The sequence below is a fragment of the Falco punctatus genome (genome assembly GCF_963210335.1).
Source record: "Falco punctatus genome assembly, chromosome: 2".
Lineage (NCBI taxonomy): Eukaryota > Metazoa > Chordata > Aves > Falconiformes > Falconidae > Falco > Falco punctatus.
In genome coordinates, this window is record NC_137581.1 from 108,839,623 (window position 1) to 108,863,458 (window position 23,836).

General features: G+C 38.6%; 1 protein-coding gene across 3 annotated transcripts in view; it reads left to right on the top strand.

Annotated features, from left to right (window-relative positions):
- Positions 1-23,836, top strand: part of ROBO2 (roundabout guidance receptor 2) — a 497,184-nt gene that overhangs the window by 411,664 nt on the left and 61,684 nt on the right. For all 3 annotated transcript variants that reach the window (XM_080374488.1, XM_080374489.1, XM_080374487.1), the window contains 5 exons: positions 1,812-1,994; positions 11,872-11,914; positions 13,457-13,584; positions 17,868-18,149; positions 23,061-23,217. In XM_080374488.1, the coding sequence (XP_080230614.1) occupies positions 1,812-1,994; positions 11,872-11,914; positions 13,457-13,584; positions 17,868-18,149; positions 23,061-23,217 (793 nt within the window). The remainder of the gene's footprint in view (positions 1-1,811; positions 1,995-11,871; positions 11,915-13,456; positions 13,585-17,867; positions 18,150-23,060; positions 23,218-23,836) is intronic.

A 23,836-nucleotide genomic window follows, 5' to 3' on the forward strand; every position in this document is an offset into this window, starting at 1 on the left:
GCTCGGTGCAGGTCGGAGCCCAGCTGAGGGCCTGAAGCTGCGTCTTGGCTGGGGCAGCACTGGGGCAGAACTGGGGCAGAACTGGTCCCCACGCTGGTGGGGCAGGCTGGGGCAGGCAGGGCACGCTCAGCCCAGTGGGCCCTCTGGGAGGGATCCTCGCTCGCAACTTGCAACTCAACTGGTGTCAACTCTCGGTCTCCTGCAAAGAGGTGTCCGTGCAAATAGAACCGGAGGTGTCAGGCTTCTCACATCTGCTTTGGCCAACGACCTTGTTTGTTTGCTTTAGGCTGAAGCCAGTGTGCTGACACTGGGGCTGCTCTGTTGAAGGAAGCCAGTGGTAAATTTAGCTGTTGCTGAATTCTAGAAGAAGAATGTGTGCGTTTTCACAGCAAGGCATAATGCTACAATACTTTTAATAATTTCCTCTGAATGACCATTTCAGTGTTTTATTGCCATATTCTACTACCTTTATATGTGTGCGATAGACTCTCCTAATTGAGAATCAGAGTGTTTGCATCTTTTTTGTCTCAGTAGAGTCTCACTACTCTTGCAGCTCTTCAGCATGCATAGAGGCATCTGATAACACTGCATAAACATTTCCAGGATTGAGCTACATAAATGCTTTCACCAGAAATGATGGATAATTCCTTCACCAATTTCAAAACTGCAGATGTGTGCAGTTTATATCAAAAGTACATATAATCACTATTCATATTTTTTTGCAGAAAAAAAGTTTGGCATTTTCTAATTTTAAAACTAACCATTTTTGACAAGGGAAGGTTTGAAGTAGAAAAGTGCTGGCCCTAGAGCTGTATGCTTTAGCATTTCCTGAATTTCCATTCACATTTTTTTGAATGTTCATTTTCAAGCCAGCCATCAAGCTTTCCTTTTAGAAAAGTTCCTTTTTAGAGAAAGAGGGGGAAAATCCAATGGGAGCATCTACTGAAATTTACAATTTTCTAATGTAATATATACAATTTAAGATCCTATATAGTAATTTTTGATTCATGTCACTTTAATTGGTATTCCTCTTCATAATTATTGCTTACAGGTTGATGTTAAGAATTTTTCATGCATAGTCTAGGTGAAAAAAGCAGTATCTGTTGCTGTGATTGTTTAGAACTTACAGTTAATTACATGATTTTCTGCTTTGTGTCAAAGCTGTTGCAATGAGGATTGTTTTCCCCTTGAAATAATAGCTGGAAAATGCATCTTTGCCACATCTGAAAAGATACATATTTTAATTTTTGTTTTTTACTTTAAGTTTGGAAATTCTAGCGTGCTCCAAAGACAAATGAGTTAAGTAAGAATTTTTGCCATGCTGACAACAATGACAGAAAGAACTGTCTTTTGATTTGTGGTATATTTTGTATGTGGAATTCTCATTTGGAAAAAGCTATTTATTGATTGCTTGACTTATTTATTTATTAATTGGTTTCCTGGGATCCATTTTCTCATCACTGTGTTCTGTCTATACTTATATAAAAACAAACCAACAAACGTGTATTATTTAAAAAAAAAGCTCTGGACTATCATCAGTTAGATTACTTGGGAGAGTGCTAAAGAGATATCTTTTCAAATATATGTTTGCAAAATCACAATGGATTATGGATTTACTTTCTAGAAGCATTTGTATTCAGGTGTGCATTGGTACTCGTTACAGCTTTCCTACTGTATATAATTCTTTTGAGGTGCATTACCATTTGTGGTTTTTTGTGGTTTTTTTTTTAAATTATTTTCATTTGCAGTACTTGGTTCCTGTTTGTATTACAGAATCTGTAATAACATTCACTCAAATTTCTTTTCTGCAGGAGGTCGTAACGAAGTTGTCATCACTGAAAATAATAACAGCATAACTGAGCAAATCACTGATGTGGTCAAACAGCCTGCCTTTATAGCTGGCATTGGTGGTGCGTGTTGGGTAATTCTGATGGGTTTCAGCATCTGGCTGTACTGGCGCAGAAAGAAGAGGAAGGGACTCAGTAATTACGCTGGTAAGAGCAGGAACTATTTATTACTATGTCATCAGGTTCTATCATGAAGAGAACAGGTCCTGTTAAACCTACTTAAAACCCATGTTGAACTTAACAGCAAAGGTGGCCTGGGTGAATTTTGTATGCTTGTTTTAAATGTATGCTGTGAAAATGCTGGTGTATGAGAAGCTTTAAATGCATTGCTCAGTACCACATTTCATCATTATCATAAGACAGTCTTTGTTTTCGCATCTCCAGCACATCTAGCATTAAAAAGTGCAAAGAGGATTAACCATACCTCTTGCTCCTTGCTCAGAAGGCACTCTGTTAGTGGTCCAGTTGCATTTACGTGCTCAAATGTGAATTAAGTCTAGACCCTTACAAGGAAGGTTAGAAAGAGCATTTGGTCATTTTCTTCATTCCCATGCATTTCCATGTATTCGAAGCCATGTGCATGGGAAATGAACAGAGGTGCTTAATTAGTGAATCTATATCTACAGCTGGAGAAGCGTGTGATGTATTAGAGAAGCGTGGTCAAATTTTACCTGTGGCAGAAGCCATAAAATATTCCATCTTGGAGGTAGAACACCTTGGAATTCCCTCACAGTGTGATCCCTCTTTCACTAAATGTGTTGCTCCAGTTACAAATTAGGTTTTTAAAACTACATTTGCAAAAATAAATACAGTTGCCAAATGAAAATATTTTCTTCCTCCCTCAACCTGTTTGTTCTGTGTATTATTCTGTGCTTCAAGATTCTGATGGATTTTTAGGAAGTCAGATGAATTACCATAAAATGGGGCACTCTGAAACCTAATTTAACATAGAAAAGCTTTTCTTCAAATATTGGGGCAGGTTGTCTTGTAGAGCTTACTAACATTAAAAAAAAGAAAACATTTCTTTTTTGAGCGAGATTTGCACAGTTGTGGACGCAGCATATTGAACATAAACATTATATCACCCTAAACTTACACTTAGCACTCTTCTATTTACAAGTTATCACGTGTGAACCCAAGGACACAGGTTCCCTAGGTGGCTGAGCATCTCTAATAACTTGCCAAAACCAAATTCATTCAACGTTCATTCCCTGCTCATAGCCAAAGAGTCCTGTGCCCCCTCCTCTTGGCATTAGCCATCATCAGACTCCTCAGTGTCCTGACTGGGCTCACTAAACCAGAAGGAAACTATTCTATGCTGGTTTTCAATCCTTCCTGGATTAGTTTTTCACTGGCTTAGTGAAACTGAGCAGCCCAAGAAGAAATCAGATGAGCAGTGGAAGCAGAGGGAGGAGAGACCTTTTCAGTGGCTCTTGGACTGACAGGTTTCTGTGGAACCTCACCTTGCATCACCACGTGGCCTGTATCATTCATAGGTTAAGCTTTTTGTAGAAGTGTTTTTTCTTTCCCTTAACAGCAATGGCTTTCTACTCTTTGAGGGGTGGGGTGGTGTTAATTAATTGAGAAACTCATATATATCACACACACCTACACATGTGTTTATATGAAATATCAGTCTAGATCCCAAGATTTGTCATATTAAGAGACAGCTGTTTTCCTGTTATTCCTCTTAGGAAACAGTCTTATACATAAAATTTTGGACACAAGCTAAGTTTACTCTTTTTTTAAGAAGCAGAATTATTAGTCCTGTATGTGAGTTTGCATGTTGGGAGTGGGGCAGGGAGAGATTAAGAGCAAAGTCTTTTATACTTTAAAATGCGTAGCTGTAAATAATTATAATAGTAATTATAAACAGTGTGTCTCCTGCAACTCATTCCTTCTCGTGATGTTTGCTGCATCTAAGTGTGATGTGAACATTGCATCATGACACACAATTGCCATCATCAGAATTATGAAATAGTGTATGCTTTCAGCAAGGAAAGTTGATAGCAGATCATGCTTCAGATTTCATCCTGTTTACAAATCAGAGAACAGCATGTCCACACAGAAAAACTTCAAATGTGACTGTCAAAATTCACTGCTCACCTTTCCAACCATCATTTCTCATTGGCTGCTGCCTGGTTAGTGCTTTAAGCTCAACTGTTAATGTCCTGTTTATGATATTCAACCACAACTGAGTAAATTCCAGAGGAAACTCGTGCCCTGCAATCAGTGCTTATTATCAGGGTGTGTAACTCACAATGTGTTTGCTTTCTTGTTTTGCAGTTCAGTCCTTCACCTTCACCCCTGCAGGTACTGTCCATTAGTCTGTCTCTTACCTCACCAACACATCATTGCAAACATTAGCTATATAAGTGTTTGTGAACATGTGAGATATGCAGAATTAAAATATAAGGAGAAATACCTCTGTTGCCTATCTACGATAAAAATGTAGCATTCATTCTCCTAGTGATTCCTGGGGAACAGAAAATGTATCTCCATTAATGTCTCTGTCATTATAATTCTGCATACTTCTTACTCATCTAACTCCTCAAAATAATGCAGTTACAAAACTAATTTGCAGGGCAAGATGCTTGAACTAACTTAACATAAACAAGCGTTAGTCCTATGTAACTGAATTCTGATTTTAAAGCTCAAAAAAAGTATCTCAAACATTTTTTAAGATATAACTGGAGAAATGCAACTTTCTTCCACTTTAGCTGTTATTTGTATATACCTTGGCCTTACCATGAGGTGTTCAGATCTTCAAGCAATTCAGTGATTAACCTATGCATGCATTTCCTTTATAGTGTTTTTGAAGTTGAAAAATTTGCTTTTCTTCTGCCTACACAATTCAAAGCTGGTGATCTAGTTTTTGTATCTTTAATAAACGTAGCATACGGTAGACCATTATCGTAAGGATGATTAAAAATATGTAAAGAATAAATGAACTGTGGCTGAAACAGCAGGTTGCAAACAGCTTAGTTAACATATGGATAGCCAGAAAAAAATAGAGTATACAATTAATAGTAATAATTAATACAAATAATTAGCTTCTGCTCTCATAACTAAGCTCGAAATTCAAACCTTCAAAATTAATTATACCTCAGTGTTACAGTGTAAAAGGCTGATAAATCTCAGCATTTTCCAGCGGAGAAGTTTTCTGTGTGTAGCTTGGCCCCTCAGTTGCACTAACCAAAGCTCGCTCTTCTCATGTCCCCTTGGCCACCCATGTGATAGAGCCAGTCTTCCTACTGCTGAACTGGTCCTCAGGCTCCGCTTGGTGCTTTCTCACTCTTGCTTGTCTTCAGCCACAGCTTGAGTGTTCAGTTTAGCCGGAAAGAGCAGACGAGCGAAGGTGGTGTCTGCCCCAGGGTCCTGTGACATTGTGAGGGAGAAGTCACCTCATGAAGAAGCTCTGGGGGCTCAGAAATTGCTCTTCTGGCTTCTGGGCAGGTTTGTTCAGTTTGTCTCAGTTGTGGCACAATACATCCTACCCTAAATGCTTTACTTGCTTTTCTTTGAGGCAAAACAGGTCTTTTTTTTTTTTTTTTTTTTCCCAAAATGAAGTAGTGCGTCTTTGCATTTGGTTCCTATGCCTATGCCACGGTCAGCTGTCTGTAACTGTAGTGAATTTTTCCATTGCCTTTGTAGCGTACATTGGCACGACACAGGGTTGTGCTGGAGCCACGGTGACTGTGCATGATTCAGTGCAGTTGATCCACATGTGCTGGGCGACTAGGCTATGTCAGAGGCACTGCCAAAAATTTACTTTTTTAAAAATAGTTTTGACACCTCACGGACTTTATAGAACTATAACTGCTGTTTCCTGGCCTATAATAATTACTGGAGGCACTGAGAACCTAAGGTATCCAGTAGTCAAGTCCAAAAAATACATAATTAGTTTTGGTTTTCTTTAAATTTGGTTCTTAAGTTCTTTTTTGTCTTTATACCCAGAGTTCCCTAAGAAATATTGTTAGTTTTCTAATATTTGAGTTTGCCATTGGTAACATCTCTTAGACAAACATACCTATGCTTGTGGAGGTTTGGTGACACTCACAACCACATGTTCACAGAATCACAGAACGTTCAGGGTTGGAAGGGACCTCTGGAGATCATCTAGTCCACCCCCTGCTGAAGCAAGGTCACCTACAGCAGGTTGCACAGAGTCACGTCCAGGCAGGTTCTGAATGTCTCCAGAGGACCCTCCACAGCCTCCCTGGGCAGCCTGTACCAGGGCTTTGTCACCCTCAGAGTAAAAACATTTTTCCTCATATTCAGATGGAATTTCTTGTGTTGCAGTTTGTACCCATTGCCCCGTGTACTTTCACTGAGCGCCACTGACAAGAGCGTGGCCCCATGCTCCTGACACTTGCCCTTAAGTCTGTAGAAGGCTTATCCCTGATCAGGTGGCCTGTAGCAGACACCCACAACAGTGTCCCCCATGTTGGCCTGCCCCTTAATCTTTACCCATAAGCTCTCAACTCATTCTGCATCCACCCCCAGGGAGAGCTCAATCTGTTCCAGTTGCTTCCTTGCATAAAGAACAACTCCACCACCTCTTCTTGGTGGCCTGTCTTTCCTAAAAAGCATACAGCCATCCACAGCAGCATTCCAGTTATGTGAGTTTGTTCCCTTTAAAGTTGTGATTCATAAACAGTTTCGTTTCAGATCTAAATGTTTAGACAGTGGTATGTAGCTTTCAGAATCTCATCAGATACAGCTGTCAATAAAGTTTTACTAAAGATGAATTTTTCCTAGTATACTCAGATTTTAGAAGGTGCACACTTTTTGTTTAGATACCTGCTTTAAATTCTTCCTTCAGAAAGTTTCAGAATGTGCAGAATTGACTGTGTAGAAAGAGAATTGAATGTGTTAGTGGAACATTCATATACTTAGTCTATTTCAGACACAAAACAAAAACCTATTTTTTTCAGTTATTTCTGATTAAATTTGTTTTGTTTTGTTTTTTTTCAGTTGTACTTGTATATGTGTAGAACTTAAAAAACTAAAAATAATTTAAAAGTCTGGATTCTGCAGTTATATAATTACTTGCTAAAAATGTTCTTTTTGGGTAGTTTTCAGCTTATGGGTCATTCACTGGAACTATTTGTTATTTGTATTTTGTTATTAGGCACCTAAGAGGTATAATTTCTGCTGTGTGACTAAACTACTGTAGCACTCTGTGCACAAGAGCAAACAGCAAATGACACGCAATTGGTAAAGATTTGTACCGGAGAAGAATAATTGATCGAGTTAAATTCGTTAAGCTTTCTGTCTTTGTGAACATTTTCATAAGCACTGATCAATTCCTCAGATGGTCACAAATAAAGTGACGTTGAAAATCATAGCTAAATCTTTTTACTTACTATCAGTTGAACTGATTTCAGAAGTTACTGAGCCACAATTCTGTACACCCCTATTCCTCCACTTCCCTTTCCCCCATCATGACTCACCAGGCACTGATTCACAGTAATACCAGTACTACAAAATATATGATTTTCAACTATGTTAGTTAGATTACTACTGGTAAGTGGTAGCGTCATCATCTGCAGCTCTACAAGAAGTATACTTTTTCAAGACCGTGACATACTATCAGCAAACGCAAATCTGGCACAGAGGCACTAAATACAAATGTTGCCCCTTTTCAGTCATCTGTTCTATGAAATAAAGGATGGACTGGTCTTACTTCTGTGAGTTTCTGTGAAAGCTAAAGTACTGCTGCATTGTTTTGGTATTTTTTTTTTATGCTTACCCTCTACTCAGATTGCCTGGATATAAACACACACTGTAAGTTTCTACATGGTACAAGAAAAGATAGATCACACAGAAGAAATATCTGACCACTTCTCATATAATAGATAAATTATTTCATTCGCCTATTACAGTGACAGAACGGAATTTGTTTATTTTGGACTGGAAGTTACAATTCTCTTTTCATATATTGGTATAAGGACTTATACAGCAAAGGCATGGAACCCATTTGTAGAAATAAGAGAAATTACATTTATCTGCTTATCTTTCCTGTGCCCTCAAACTCATTGTTGTGCCAGTACCCGCTCACCTGAATACTCAGGTGTTTTCAAGTGTCTAGACCATCAGTCATGCAAACAAAATAAATATGTATTTTCACTTATGAGTAGGTAAGCTTATTTAGTGATTAGTGCTCCTTGGGATTAAAGATTTCATGAAACTGAGTAAACAAAACCAAATGAAAAATAGATAGAGAATTATGGAATGCCACACATTTTATGTGCAACTCCTGAAACTGTTAAATGAGGATAAATTATTTGACAGAATCATCCAAAGGTAGACAGAAGATTTGATGGAATTTTTATATTCTGATTATCTGTTCTGTGTTAATGCTTATTAAAAGAGAATTAATCTGCATTCATATTTGAGGAACAGCTTATCAGAAAAGGAATGAGACTTGACTGGCAACATTAAAGTTTTCATTTGCAGTAGGAAAATGTGGCCTACTAGAGATAGTCATAAAGAAAGCTTTCTAAAGCTTTCTTGCCTCAGAATGTCAACTTACTGTACATTCGTATTTTTCCAGTTCTAGCAGGCATGAAGATTAAGTTTAACCTTGTCAGACAATATTAGTAAATGGTTTGGGTACCTCCTTATATATTTAACAAAAAGCATGTGAAAAGCTCCTTAACATATGCTGTTTTTCATACAAATATATACAATGTAATTTACTTAAATATTTATGCATTTAAAATGCATTTTGGATTATATTTCTGCATTTTTACAGCCCTTGAAGTATAAGCTGGTGGGGATTCCTTCAAAGGCTTTTTATGCAGAGAATATTTTTTTCATCTCCTTTTGAAAACCAATCTCATCCCTGCAGGTCTTCAGCCTTTTTAAGAACATATATCAGATGCAAAGAGTGCTGAAAGAGCTTTTTTGCTTCCTCAGTGATAAAAAGCAAGGGAGATGGGTGGGTCAGTGGTAGGGACATCCTTCCCTTCCTCCTCTTATGTTACCCCTTGAAATTGCTCTGCTTCTTTTTGAAGTGGAGACAGGATGAATAAAGCCAGCTGTCTGTGTGTTTTATTTTTACAGTGACATCTACAAGCCTGCATTGCATTAAGTATGCTCCTATTCAGGCGTTTAGACTTGTTTTGTAATTGCAGAAATCAAACTGCTGGCAAAAATGCTGACAAAACGTACGGCAGGAATGATAAACATAGTGCTTGTGTTGGCAGCCTGACCATATCTTCTGTTGTTAGCTGTCTTTCCTTTCACAATATTGATGCTAAAAGAAAGGCACCTTCTCTATCCAGCCTCAGGTAGCCCATTTATGGGTGCCATCAGGAATATGATTTTTTTTTCTGTAACATCCTGATGACATGTCCACATTTCAAGAGTAATTTTAGCAAGCTTAGTTGTTACGCCAGAGCCTTTTCCACCAAGAACAGTAACTAAGATACTTCCTTGTTTGTTTTCTCATGAAGATGATAACCATCTGTGCACTGGTATATAGGGTGGAGGGTGAATGAAAGAACCTGTATTCCTTCCCCGTTGCATACACATCACATAAGCCAGGCATAGTCTTCCCCAGGAAAAACATCACCGCAAGACAAGTTCTGAACCTTTCTTCTAAAAACGATGTTTGTATTGGGAGGGTGTAAGATTATTTAACATGGGGAAAAAAAATCAGGAAACAGTTGCTACCACCGGGATACACAGATAGAAAAGTAAATGCTGTGATACCTGTCTCTTCTCAACAAGCGTATATGCTACAGCCAATCTGCAGCAATTATGGCTCTAGTGAAGAGGGTTTGATGTTGTGTCTTGATATGTTTCTCGCAGCATGCCTGGGAGTTTCTTCCATACCTCACTGCACAGCAAGTAAAATGTGCCTGGCAAACCTTGCTGCAGTCTCATACTAGCTCCCCCATTTTAGCTTTGTTTTATAAAGATACACAAGGGATATAAATATTTTGAAGACCACAGGTATAGATTTTTTTCCCCATATGACATGCACGGTTAAAATCTCACACACCTGTATGTGCTGTACAAGTGATGACAACGTTACTTTACAATAGTCTAAACAAGAGCATTAATCCCAAGAAGTTTTCAAAAAATATGTTTTACTGGAATTCCCTTAAATCTGTAAACTTTATTTATAAGGGTTGTTACTGAATGTGCATTTGTTTCCCATTTTCCTTACTTCTTGTCACTTTGACACATGTGGAAAGTTGGAGAAATGGAGTATTAAATTTGAAGGGGGGGAGGGGAAAGGAAATAGCATCTAATGTACTTTTGACCAACAAGCTTTGAAACACAGCCAGGCAGTACCCACCTCTTTGCATATTCACACGTGATATCCACAGCACTTCAGATTATTCACTCTTAAGTAACGAGTGATACAGTCAGTTGACAGCCTGTTAGAAGCAATGTGAATGAAAGTAGCTTCAGCTCTGAAATTAATTAGCTGCAATGTTTTACAATGTCTTGTTTCTCAAAACAGACATTTATTTAATACTTCCCATACTTGCATTTTTATTTTCTTTTCATTAATTGTTTTGATCACATGCTTTCAAAATTCAGCTATTAACCATTTTGATTTGACATATGACTGCAGTGATTTTCTGATATTGATATTAGTCTGTTCTGCAGTGAAGGATAATTAATCACCCTACCCAAGCACTCTTCCAGCAGGGCTTCCAGAGGGGCCAGTTTTTCCCCTTTGCTGAATGCAGACTGTGAAATTACCTAGGAGTTAATAAAGTGACAAGGATACTATAAGTTGTCAGAAGTATTTTCCCAGTGAGTTTACGTCATCGCTTTTTTTTTTTTTTTAATGATCACAGCATTTCTATTGCTTGTAGTAATTTTGTCTCATTAGAATGGTGTATAATAGGAAGCCTAATCTTGAATTAGTGTAGTTTGGACCAATATTTGGAAAATCATGCAGATACTCTGGGAGCTATAATTTAGCGATGGGAATATCTGTCTTACAAAGGTAAATACTATTTCCAAAACAAGGACTATTTTAAATTAAACTGGCCACAGACTCTTCTATTTCTCCCTGAAATCCAAACCTTCATCTTGTCAGGGGCCTGTAAGGATGCAGGTGTCCAGGACATTGATACAATTTAATAGTCTGCCTTATCTATGCCTGGCAATAAATAATGAGATATCGCCACTGAGAACCAGAGTAGTCTGTTGGCCTTGATTCAAAATATTTGCCAGTGCTTAAAAAAGGAGCATCAAATGTTGTCAATTAGCATCTCACCAGTAATGTGGGTTTACCTATATTGCCCTGAAATGTAATCCTGTTATTAAGATAGATAAGAAACAGGCTGGGTTTTGTCAAACACCCATGAACAGAGCCATAAAAACAATTGTCTGCCTCTGAATATGTCCTTGGCATCCCCCATGGCCAGACTGGAAACGCTTTTTCTTCCCAGTGATACTGGCGTGTATGCATTTATGTGTGGGTGCTCGTTCTTATACTGTACTTCTAATGGAAATGGTACAGCTGTATGCTTTTTTTTCACCCCTTCAGCTTTAATAGAGCTGCCACCTCTTTGTATTTGTCCTGGGAAATGGCATATTTGTGTGGTGACATTATATTACTGCATTACGACATGATGTTATTAACTCACTGGTGCAATGTCATTATGTGCTGAAGCAAAAGCATGCCAAGAAAACAATTTCATCACATGGCTCAGGCTTGCAACGCAAAGTCATATGAAGAAGGCTGTGCTAAATTCAGGCCTTTTGCCCAGGCGGCCGGTTTGCCTTGCAAGCTACAGAGCAAATTGATGTTAATCAGTAACATGCAGTGAAATCCTCAACAAATTGTAACCCTAATGTGTTTTATCCTTTTCTTATAATTTCTGTACTTTATTATGTGATGATGCCAAGGGGCCTCCAATGTCAGACACTGAGTAGTTTGAATTTTACTTTTAATTATTACTAATGGATTTTTCCCTGTCTTATATGTGTGTGCATATATGTGTGTGTGTGTATGTTTGTTTGTTTTGTTTTTCCAACCAAAACACAGTCACTTTCCAAAGAGGAGATGGAGGACTAATGAGCAATGGAAGGTATGTTTCTTTGCATAAAGGTCTTTCCATCATATTTATTTCTAAAATTAGGGATCTGAAAAATGCACTTGGGTGATAACTGATTATTGGGAAGACTGACAACACTAGGAGGAGTTAAGTAGCTTACCACAAGGTTTAATGACCTATCTGTTGTGCACTTTGGAGGAATCAAGCCCAGATGTTTCATATCTCCCAGATGCCCTGGAAGAAATGAGTAGTAAATATCACAAGGAATGTGTTCATTTGTTACCAGGATGTTTATTGCATTAATTAGACATTAGCAAATGAAGTTGCTGTTGTTTAAGACTCCTTATTGGCTCCCCCTAAATTGCTGTGAGTGAACAATTACACTTAATCGATCACAAAATAAATGATTCATGGATGATGAATAGGCTGTAGATTGATAGGACTGGATTCCACAACTTTGGCTACTCAATTGAAATTGATAAAAGCTGATAACGGGCCCATATATCCTCATCTATTTTCTCTTTGCCAATATGGAGATTGTAATTAGGCCCTGGTAATAACTTCCAATCTCCCATTTAATCAATATTTTAGCAAAAAGAGATTAAGCCTAATGAGAGCGAGTAGATGTGGCAAGAAAGCGGCTGGGTCTTCTTATTGTCGTTTCCATAGAAACCGATGTTTCTCTTAGGGATTGTACCAGGCGGGGGTCTATAACATACAATGATTGGAGATGTTGCTCCAACTTCATGAGTACATTAATAACCTAGAAAAGCCGCAGAACGGTGGATAGGTTTTAGTTTTCGTTTGGGGGAAAAGGGTGTCTTTAGGAAATGATTTGGTTTTCCTGTTAAATACAAACACAAACAACCCACCTGCCTTGCTAAATTTCTGGCTGTGTATGCTGGGGTGAGAGAGACGCAGTGCCTTCTGGCCTGAGTGTACCTTCTTTCAACATACTCGCTGTTTAATACTGCACTCAAAGCTGGGAGTTACAGGGACGTAAAAGCCATGCAGCAGTGGCAGATAAAGATAGCTGTGGACTTTCCATTAATCCTACTCAGACCTGTTTGCCTCTAAACCATCCAAGAGCTCTCATAGAAAGAGTTACCAGCCTGTAGATGACAGGCGTGCATTTAGGATGCAAGGCAAGGAAGAAATAGTAGCCCAAAGTCCTGGAAATGGCTGATATGGAGCAATCAGTTTGAGTGATGGCTCCCTTGAGGTGGTAATTTATCATGCAGCCCTGGTGTAGGATCCCATGATGGTGCTGCCTAACCCCTGTTTCACACAGACAACGGAGTTCATTTGGATTCTGGCAGAATCACGACGGATGCCTAGTCCCAGTTCTACTGACAAAGTTGATTTGTATATAACCTTAATTAACTGCTCAAGGTCTTTAAATCATCAAAGGCTACACAATTTTAATTTGAAATAAATTAAAGTCTCCTAAATATTTGTTACCTATGGTGTTAGGAGAACAGCAATATATGATCAATCACTAGTTCTCTAAGATATTTTAATTTTGTAAATATATATGTATTTGTGTGCATATCTTTTTTTCTTATTCTGCTTCAGCCGACCAGGTCTGTTGAATGCAAGTGACCCCAGTTATCCTTGGCTTGCAGACTCTTGGCCTGCCACAAGTCTGCCGGTAAACAACAGCACTAGTGGACCCAATGATCTTGGCAATTTTGGTCGTGGAGGTAGGTTTCGTTTTATTCACTCAGTGTATAAAATATAATAGGCTTCTGTTAGTTAACATCTATGATAAACACTGTAATATTTTTATCATTATAGTTCTTTATATGTTTGACTTAAGTTTTGGTTTAAAATTGACTTTAAAATGTTCATTTTGCTTTGTCTCTTTTTACTTCTTCAAAACGTAGGTCTAGTTTGTAACATACCCCACAGTGGTGAGACAGGATCTGCTTATCATCTCGAGAGAAATGTATTTGTTGCTCAGGCTTATTCCCTTTTGTATGACGATGAGCAATCTGCTGTGCAGGGCAATGTAGCCAGGGATAGAGGATGTCATAAGAGCAGAGAACTCCTCGGGGCATGCAGGAAGGATGTTCCTTCAGCAGGAGAAGGACGGAAGAATACTGTTGCTGTCATCTTGCCCATCCCCTTCCTGCTGAGGGACTGCTCTTGGTCTCAGCCATAATCCACGAAGAAGGCCTCGCAACTTTCGTGCTTATTGGCAGAATGAATACATAAAAGGAAACTATTTAGGTTTTTTAGGGTTTTATTTCCATTTTGAGTTGAGGGGGCCCCTTTGGGGATATGAGGTAATGATTTATAATTATGGTGATGAATCTCTAGAGGGGTTATTTTCTTTCAAACATTCTACTCAAATGGGACTTTCAGGATACATGGTTGGGATTTTTAAAAGTCGTAGTAATACTGACATCTGTCTGTTACTTCTTGGTTTCTGTGATTTTATAACAGTTCTGCATAGTGGTGTTCAGAACAAAACTTCCTAATATAAATGTGTATAACAATATTTTTAAAACATCAATAAGTCAATAAAAATCAAGACAACTGTATATATTAAAAATATCTTAAAATGCAAAAAATCTAGAAACCCATCAAACTGATAAATGTGGAAAGAATTCAGTTGTGAACTATAGCAGAATCTGCTTCTGAAGACCATCCCCGTACACTGGTTATATGTTCCCATGCAGAACTTCTTGCCTGTAGTTTTACTACTGTGACTTAAAATTTATAACAAAACGCTCTAGATTTATTTTCCATATAAAAATATTCTAAAGGTCTTTTTTTACAGAAATATTATAAAATAAGCAAAACTTTTGGTAATATTTAGAAGGCAACTGGATATATACCAGCTGCTTTGTCATTAATATCTTGAAAATAAAACCCTTCAGTACTTTTCCATCTTTTCAGAAGCTCACATGATACAGAAAAATTACCATTTGCTTTTAGCATTTGGCTCTATATGACTGAAACTGGAAGCATGTTTTAAAGCTTTTGGCTTCAATGTGGATGAGGCACAGGTTCAAATTTGTCCAAGAGATGCAACAGTTATATTTTGAAATTCAACAGCTTAGTTCCACCCATGATCTTTACAGTTGTGCTGACCATTTCGTTCTGGCTGTTCTGGGACCACTTATCCCTATCTGTTTCAGCAGTTGAGTTTGGATGCTTCTACATTAAAGATGGATTACAAGTCAGATGTCTTTTAACATGAATTAACTGTATAGATAGAGCTTGAGCCTCTTTTACTTGTTAAAAGGTCTGTGATAAGACCTTTGTAAAAATTTTGAAAACAGTAAGGTGACAATCAATCACTCTGGAAATTCAGAAGCTGAGGCAGGCAGGTCTACATTGTCTTTAAGAGTGAAATCCACATTGTGTCCTAGATGGGCATTTGGGAGCAAGGCTATGAGTGGGAAGCACAGGTGAGGTTGCGAGTCCTGTAAGGCCACAAAGTGGTACTGCATCTCCCAAGGCAGCAAGACAGAGCTTCCATAAGAAAGTATTTCAGCACCATTTCATTTATCTCAAGAGTTACAGAACAATGTAGATCTTGGAGAGTTTTTGGGAAAGCATCCAGTAGGAAATGTGTGTTCATCTTTGGTCTGAAATGTACAATGTGGTTTTTTTTGCTAGAACAACTTGGTGGGAAAATCGCACTTGATTTTTACTAGGTGATTATGGCACTTTGTCAAATAGCACTTTAATAGCTCTTTGAGGTAAAAAAAGTAGTCTGTGGTTGTACTGAGAATTCCCAGAATGTTTGGAGAACCACAGCTTATTAGTAAGAATGACTGAAAATTCTTGGCTAGTGGGAAGCTATGCAACTTCCCTTTCAGGCCAGTGCAAATGTGGGTTTGTATTTTAAAATGACTGTATAGCGATGATACCTCTTCAGTTACCAGAAGCGTGCTCTAATAGATGCATGTCTGAGTACTTGAGAGATGAACATTTTGCTAGCTTTTACTTCTATGAGTCTGCAAATCCAATGCAGGCAGGTTGAGCTGGACTTACTTCATTTTATATATTAACAACAGAATTTATTTACTAAACTGCAATCCATTATACTTTGATGAAACCAGCTGTTGAAAGGAAAAATCTGCATATTGTGGATGAAACACAGGAAAGATAGGACTGCACTTGGCTCTCAAATCTCATCCTGTATTTGCACATAGATGCTTTTCTGATTGCGTATTTCCCCTAAAAAGCGCATTGGATGTGTGCAGAAAGATAGTAATAACCTGATTTTGAAATATGACCTGTAGTTTGCATTAATTGTAATTTTTTTGCACTTACCATTTATCTGCAGATATAAGTTAATACAATTAAGGCATTTTAAATACTTGACTGTGTCCATTTCCATGTTGTTGTTGTCTGCAAAAACAGATCATGCTCTGATAGACCCAAATTTAATCTGTTTCTGCAGTCTGTCTACTGAGCACTTGTTATTGCCATACTTATTGTTAGTATTACGTTGTTGCCCTGAGACTGCAGATGTTATTAGGGTCCATATTAAAATGTTCACTTTTACACACATGAATGCAGTAGAATATAGTTCTCTGGTCTTAATGTTCATCCCAGGGGGAAAAAAGCCAAACCGATCAAACAAACAAATGAGCAAACAAACAGTGGGAGGAGGCTATGGTATCATATCTCCTTGCTGGGAAAGTCTTGAGACAGTGAGAGAACAACTGTATTCCCTGAGGTTCCACAAAACCCACATCTGACGTCTGAGCCTGGAACTGAGCTTAAACCATTGTCTAGGTGCACAAATCATCTTTTCTCTCTGTGGTTTAATGTATATAAAAATGTCTGATACCTAGAACGGGATCTGAACATCCTCACCATAGGAATATGTATTATCTCACGTACATCTAACATCATCTAACAGTTGGAATCCATATCTGCCATCTGGCTATATAAAGCAAATGGCATATAAATGATGCATTTTTCTAACAAGTAAATTCCAGAATGGATTCAACTTTTCAGAGTCTAAATAAATTGTAAAAGTAGTACCATTTGATATATTGACCTTTGAGACAGCAGGAAGGGGGTTATCTGCTGAGCTGTAGTTCTCCTTGGGACATCATGCCAGTCATCATTAGATTCTTTACACTTCAGTAGTCTCAGCTTCTAAATCTAGTATTCCACCAGCAAAGGTCACTACAATGTTTAGTAAGGAGAGAGATTGCCAATCTAACTGATTAAAGGTACAAATTGTAGTATGTGATAGGATTCAAAAGATGTAGAAAAGTCAACAGATATTTAGTTAAATACGCTGTACTGTTTTTCAGGCAAATGTACTGGAGTACATGAACAAGTTGTTCTCCATTATCGACACTGTTTTGCCATTTTAAGAGACTGATCACTTTAATCCCTTCAGAATAACAGATTTTCTTTTACATATCAGGAACAACTTGGTTTTGTCAGGTTTTTCTTTTGTATAGAAGGAGAAATGTACTAGCTAATGTCAAAAAGAAATTAGGTAAGGTAATGCATAAAACTTCAAGGAAGTCAAGGTGATGCCCTTGAAAAAAATTACTTTGAGAGCTTTGGCATCCATTTATGAGTTTTGCTACATATTTGCTGGGAAAGTTTCCTCTGCAATTTGTAGATTCACTCCTTTCATCATTTCCCTGAAGCCCAGACAGTTTCATTGGTTCTGACATAGAGTGAACAATTGAAAACATTCTTCAGTAGAGAAATATTCCAAACTTCACTTTCACAGTTGAAGGTATATAAAAAAAAAAAAAAAAAAAAAAAAAAAAAAAGATAGTTTTAAGCAGTGAGACGTGAAGGACAAGTGGTAGGCCTGTCACAGATGCTGATAGCTTGGCCGTGGTTGTACATCATCTTCCCTTCATTGGCTCATGGACCTCTCAGCTGAAATGCAAACGTGCAAAATGACACATTTATTTTTCATCTTAAATCTTGATACTTTCAGGCTTCCTGTGCATCAATGATTTGTTTCATTCCCCTATGTTCACCACAGATGTGCTGCCACCAGTGCCAGGGCAAGGAGATAAAACTGCTACTATGCTTTCTGATGGAGCCATTTACAGCAGCATTGACTTCACCACAAAAACTAGTTACAACAGTTCCAGCCAAATAACGCAAGCTACACCATATGCCACCACCCAGATACTGCATTCCAACAGCATCCATGAGTTGGCCGTCGACCTACCTGATCCTCAGTGGAAAAGCTCAATTCAGCAAAAGAATGACCTGATGGGATTTGGTTACTCTCTCCCAGACCAAGGCAAAGGCAACAATGGTAATGACGGCTCTTATTTTCCAGAGCCCTTGGCTTCGTACTATATCATCTATGCATGAATTAGAAAAATCCTTTTAGTACATGAGACACTGTTCATATTTACGGTAACTAATGCTTACATACCTTGCATGTGTGCTGAACCTCACACAATCTCAAAATATACTGTTCCGTGCTTTTAATCCTCCTTGTCCTGTGCTACTCACCAAGCCCGCTGCCTTCCCTTAGGCTAGGCTAGGCATACATTAAAAAATAAATTAATAAATTAAAACTTGCTGCCCCACCACATCTGCCGCTGACTTGCTAACTGCATGCGTTGCATGTGCTTGTGCTGTCAACTAATCACACGATGCCACTGTGACCTTTGCCCTTTAACCCTTAGCCTTGCTTTACATCCCTGACTACCGCGTGGCTGAGGGACTGGCTAATAGATTGCCACACAACCAGTCACAGGATTTCAGCACCACCAGCTCCCACAACAGCTCTGAAAGGAGTGGCAGCCTCTCAGGTTGGTTCCACCGCTGTGGGTGGGTGAGGGACGGAGGGGTGTTGGTCAGCAGCTGCTGAGGAGGTGGAAAAACTCCCAGGTCCATTTTGCGGGTCGGTGTATAGGTGCCTGCCCACTGGGATGTTAGTGAACAGCGTCACCTTGGCCTCTGCTAAACAAACAACAAAAAAAAGAGAGAAAAAAAAAAGAAATTAAAAAAAAAAAACTTGTGCAAAACCTTCGGAGGTAATTGGAGAATCCTCCCAATCAGTGCTTGTCAGTGCAACTGCAAACCTTGCCTTGTCGCAACCTCTGCCTGACAGCACAATTCACCGAGCAAATGTATTTCCGCATCAATCCTCGGTTTATAGGTCTCCCTGCAGTGAACTTCATGAGGAGATTAATATTTTTGTTGAGTCGTTAACAGATTCCCCACTCCCACGAGCTCTTTCTAAATGCTGTTTTTCGTGAAGCAGCTCAGAAACAAACGTAGGGCCCTGCAGGATGACTGGGGTTTCAACATTGGTGCCAAGTCTACGTACAAACAGAATGTAAAGTTTATGTGTGCGCTGCATGTTCTGTTGGAAACATGACACATTTTCACTGGATGAAAATGACTGTAATACATGTGGTTGTGTATTATATTTAAATACACCTTTTTCTTGAATTCTTTAATTTTGCTTTCTTGTTGCTTATGTATAACATATTTTTTTTAAAACAAAAATTAAAAAGCTGGCAATTAAAATGGAAGTCCACTAGTTCACTTAACTAAAATATGAGAGAGCTGAAAGGATTTAAATGTCTAATTCATACTTTATCTGTAGCCTTTTGAATTTCCACTGTAAGTTGGAACAATTGTAACAGAAACAGATCAACCCAAGAAATGGCTTCTTTCTGTCATTTTAAACGCCTATTCAAATTGAATTTTGAGATTAGAAGCCTATAATCATTGGCCCATAACTCAAATAACCAAATGTGTTTGCGAGCCTTGTGTTCTCCTGGGGAGTATTAGCTGGTTTGAGTGAGATTGAAAAATAGGCTTATGGCATTGACAGAGAGGTGTCTGGGAGCTAAGTTCATGCGATACTTCAAGAAGGGTTCTTGTTCCTTGTATGTGAAATGTTTTGGCAAGTAGCTTAGGAAATCGGCTTGATCCTCTGGCTGCATGAAAATGCAGAAATTGATATGCTGCGGTTCGTGTGTGCCAGTTATCAGAGGGCAGTATCACACTTCAGATGTGTTGACAGATACAACTGCCTAAGAATTTTCTCAGAAAAAACAAAGTCTCGTTGGAAAATGCCAGTTGATCAAAAGCTGGACTTTGAACAAATATTTCAAGTGAAACCTATTTTGTGTAGTGTTTCTCTGAAGTAAATTTTCTTATGAAGCACGGAAACTTCAGGTTGACGGTCTTTCTATGGCCAGGACACTCCTGTTATGATCAAAGCAGCTCACACCTGGATGCCCCAATGATCAGATGAGTGTCAGACTTTTGGACTGCAGAGTCAGTATTTTGCTCTGCCTTGGCCACTAATTATGTCTTTAATACATGCTAATTATGCCTGTAATACATGAGAAACTGGGGGAGACCTTCAAGTAGTCTGATAATTAGAGCATCACTGGAGTCAGAGACCAGCTTTGATTACGTCCTCCCCATCAGGGTGAGCAGGGACCTGTTCTCTCACTTCCTTGGTTAGTATTTTAAGTACTACTTATTATTCAGACTAACTTTCTGTCTCTCTCAAATGAATATCATGAGAAAACCTATCCCACTGTGGAATGGAAAATAGCTAAAAAACTCAACCGCTTTGTGAGGCAAGGAAACTCTGTGGCTATACTTTGCACAGATCCCAGCTTATGTCAGTGCTATGATCATCAGACCAACTAGCAAATTCTTTTTCCAGGACCTGATTCATCTAGAGATTTAAACAATATAATTGAATTTCAGTTTGAGGAGACATTGAAACATCAAGTATCATTGCTGTGGGGAAACAAGGCTTCAGTGCAACAGTTTTCAAACACACGTCAGACATTATGTATTAGCTATCTGTTCCACTAGTCTGACAGTGGAGTAACCCTGCCCATGGGGACAGAAGAGAAATCTCTTGCCCAGCTATACAGTGTAGGATGCTTTCTCTACCAGTAATGACCTTGGAGTTCCTTTCTTTTATTTCTTCATTTAAGCAGTTCCTCAGCTCTCTGCTTTACTCTTTCTAATAGCTCCATTATCTTTGCCCTTTTGCTCCAAAACCTCCCAGATCCAAGTGACTCCATACTAGCACCCCACACATCCAACTCCATTTTACAAGTCTCCTAAGATTACCAAGATGCTACACTTCCAAAATCTTCCTCTCCACCTCAACTAATTTCTAAGCTGACAAAGTTCTCTGCTTTTCTCTTCTCTGAGTATTCCTAGTGTAAATCCCCCTGCAACATACACACACACACACGCTCACTCCTGTGCATGTGCTTTCCTCCCAAAGCAGATCCTCCTGCCTTAGCTTTTGTTGGTTCCTACTCCTGCTGACTTTCAAAAAATTCCCCCATGTTCCACAAATCAAAATTAATGTATGTACTTTTTACTGTTCTGTGGTCCTATTTCTAGCTCCACTTTCCACGATACCTGTGCTTTGAAACCTTTTTTTTTTTCCTCCAGAAGGTTAATGTATTTATTCCTCCATTGTCACCATCACTGGGGCTTCTTTTCTGTTGATGAAAATGTTCTTTCCCTTTTCAAGAAAGCTTCCCTCTCTGCCAGGCTACAAAAGGAGGGAAGAGCCTGTCTTGCATCCTAATAGATGCAGTATCAGCTCAGTTCGCACATAGTGAATGGCAGGATCTTGACTGGACTTACTATAAATACTCCAAGACAGGGAAGGAATAACTCTGGTCTGGAATTGAGTAGCAGAAACAAAGTCTCGTTTGCCATGTGCTGCCAGCCAGGCTAATTAGAAACCTTGCCAGACTTGTTGCTTGTCTCTAGCAGCCACAACAAAGAGGTGAAAAGAGGTCTTGGCTACTTCCGAAACACAGAATCACCTTTTTTTTTTTCCCCCTTTCTATTCTTTCCTGGTTTGGCCCAGCTGACATTTGGAGCTAACAGAAGAAAGTCACTGTCTCTCAGATGAAAAGTCCCATGGCGCTTGTCTCTGTTGCTACAATTGCACCTCCTTCTGCATGTCTCTGTGCCTAAAGCTACAGCCATGGCAAGAGCATGGTGCCTGCCCGTGCGCACTGTGCTGCCCTGCCTGACAAGTCAGTTGTGGCTTTTTTGATTCATTGCTGTTGAGAGCTTTTTACATAGATTTTTTTGGCTGATTCTTATAAATCAGCAAGAGATGTCACCGGGTAAAATGGATTAGACGGTGCTTCCTGCAACAGGCGAGGGATGAATGACTGCCAGCTGGGTGCCCACGGAAAAAGCATAAGACAAACCATTCTTCCACCCAACCATCTAAAGTTTGAAAGCCACAACAATATGGTAATAAATGGATGGGTCTCCGAGCACTCAAGGGATTCAACATCTTGTGTCATTCTTTCTCTTAATGAATTTCTGACAAGAAAAAGTAGTCGGGGCAAAATAAAAGGAGTGAAACAAGTGGGATGAGAGCTTTCTCTGTAAGATCACTTTCCCACAAATGGAAGGGTCTCACCTGCAGAAGTGGGTATGACCATGATAAGAGAAGAAGGCGTAAGGAAAATGCATTGCTCGCTTCAATTCTACTAGCTGCCTCCATTAGAGTTGTACATCAGAAATAGAAACTTTTCTCCGTAGTGGCACAAGATATTTGAATCCTGTGAAACAGGAAGTCCTAAAACCTTGCAGATGGCTTCCTGATGTTTTTTTTTTAAATGGAACTTAGTAGATTCCTATCAGAAAAACCCTGTTTCTTTTTGTTTTGACAACTTACACCTGTCATTCTGGCTGAAAGATATTGAGTTTAATGACAATTTTTTTAGATTGTGTCCTTAACCTCTGTGTTTTCCACAGGAAAAGATTATGCAAAACAGTGTTATAAGCACGTTGGATTCTGACAGTTAAAATAATTTGCTATGGTCTATTATATTTTTATCTAACAGTGAATTCAAGAAGTCATAAAGGAGACATGAATAAATCAGTACATATATTTCTGATACAACAAAACATGTCTTTCCTTGGTTGTGTACTACTGTGGTGCAAATGTATGGAGTTTTGAAAAGAAGTAATTTTCAGATATTATTCAGAATATTTTTCCATTCCATTCTACTATTATTTATAACCTTGTAACAACATTATCACGTTGATGCTGATTCTGCTGAGATATAAATACATCTCCTTTTTTTGGGCATGCCATCTGGAATCAGAATTCTTTCAAAGAAATGTAAATAGCTAGCTTTTATTCCCGTATTATATCTCTAATGTTTTATTTTTCTTCTTGGATTTGCAGGTGGAAAAGGAGGGAAAAAGAAGAAAACCAAAAATACTGCCAAGCCCCAGAAAAATAATGGTTCTAACTGGGCCAGTGTTCCCCTCCCACCCCCTCCTGTGCAGCCGCTTCCAGGCACAGAGCTGGAGCACTATGGAGTGGATCAGCAAGAAGCAGGGTAATCTGTTTTTCTTTTTCTTTATAAGGAAAATCTGTAGTTTGCAGAGATGAGGCTTTTTTTAATATATATATGTATGTATGTGTGTATATATATTGCTAAGTGGCAATATTCTGTTTTGTTTTAATAACAAAAAAAAGAGGAGTGCCTTATCCAATAGACTTATTCAAGGTTGTGAAGGAGGAACATTTAAATAGCTTCTCTTGATAGTGACTGAAGATGGAAATAAAAGTGACCTTGCTTCATGATCATGTAGGGCTTCTCTGCTTACTCATGCTGAGAAGAATCTTGCTTCACATGTAGCTTAATTGAATTCTGTTGGGACTGCTTGCAGATGATGGGACTCAGAGTGTGTAAGGATGACATAATCTGGCTGCTTGTATTTTTTCACTGCTTTGATATTTAAAAATATTAGAGCCAACAGAACAAAAAACCCCACACACAATTGGATTAATTTTACAAGATCAACCAGTAAATTATAATCTTCTCATCATCTTTGAGAAAAAAAAATCACAACTGAGGCAGGCATGCTATTTTTAGGCCTTTTTAAAATGAATTAAACAACTCTTGAGTTTCTGGAAACTTGCACTTATTTTTTGATAGCTTTAACTTTTATCTC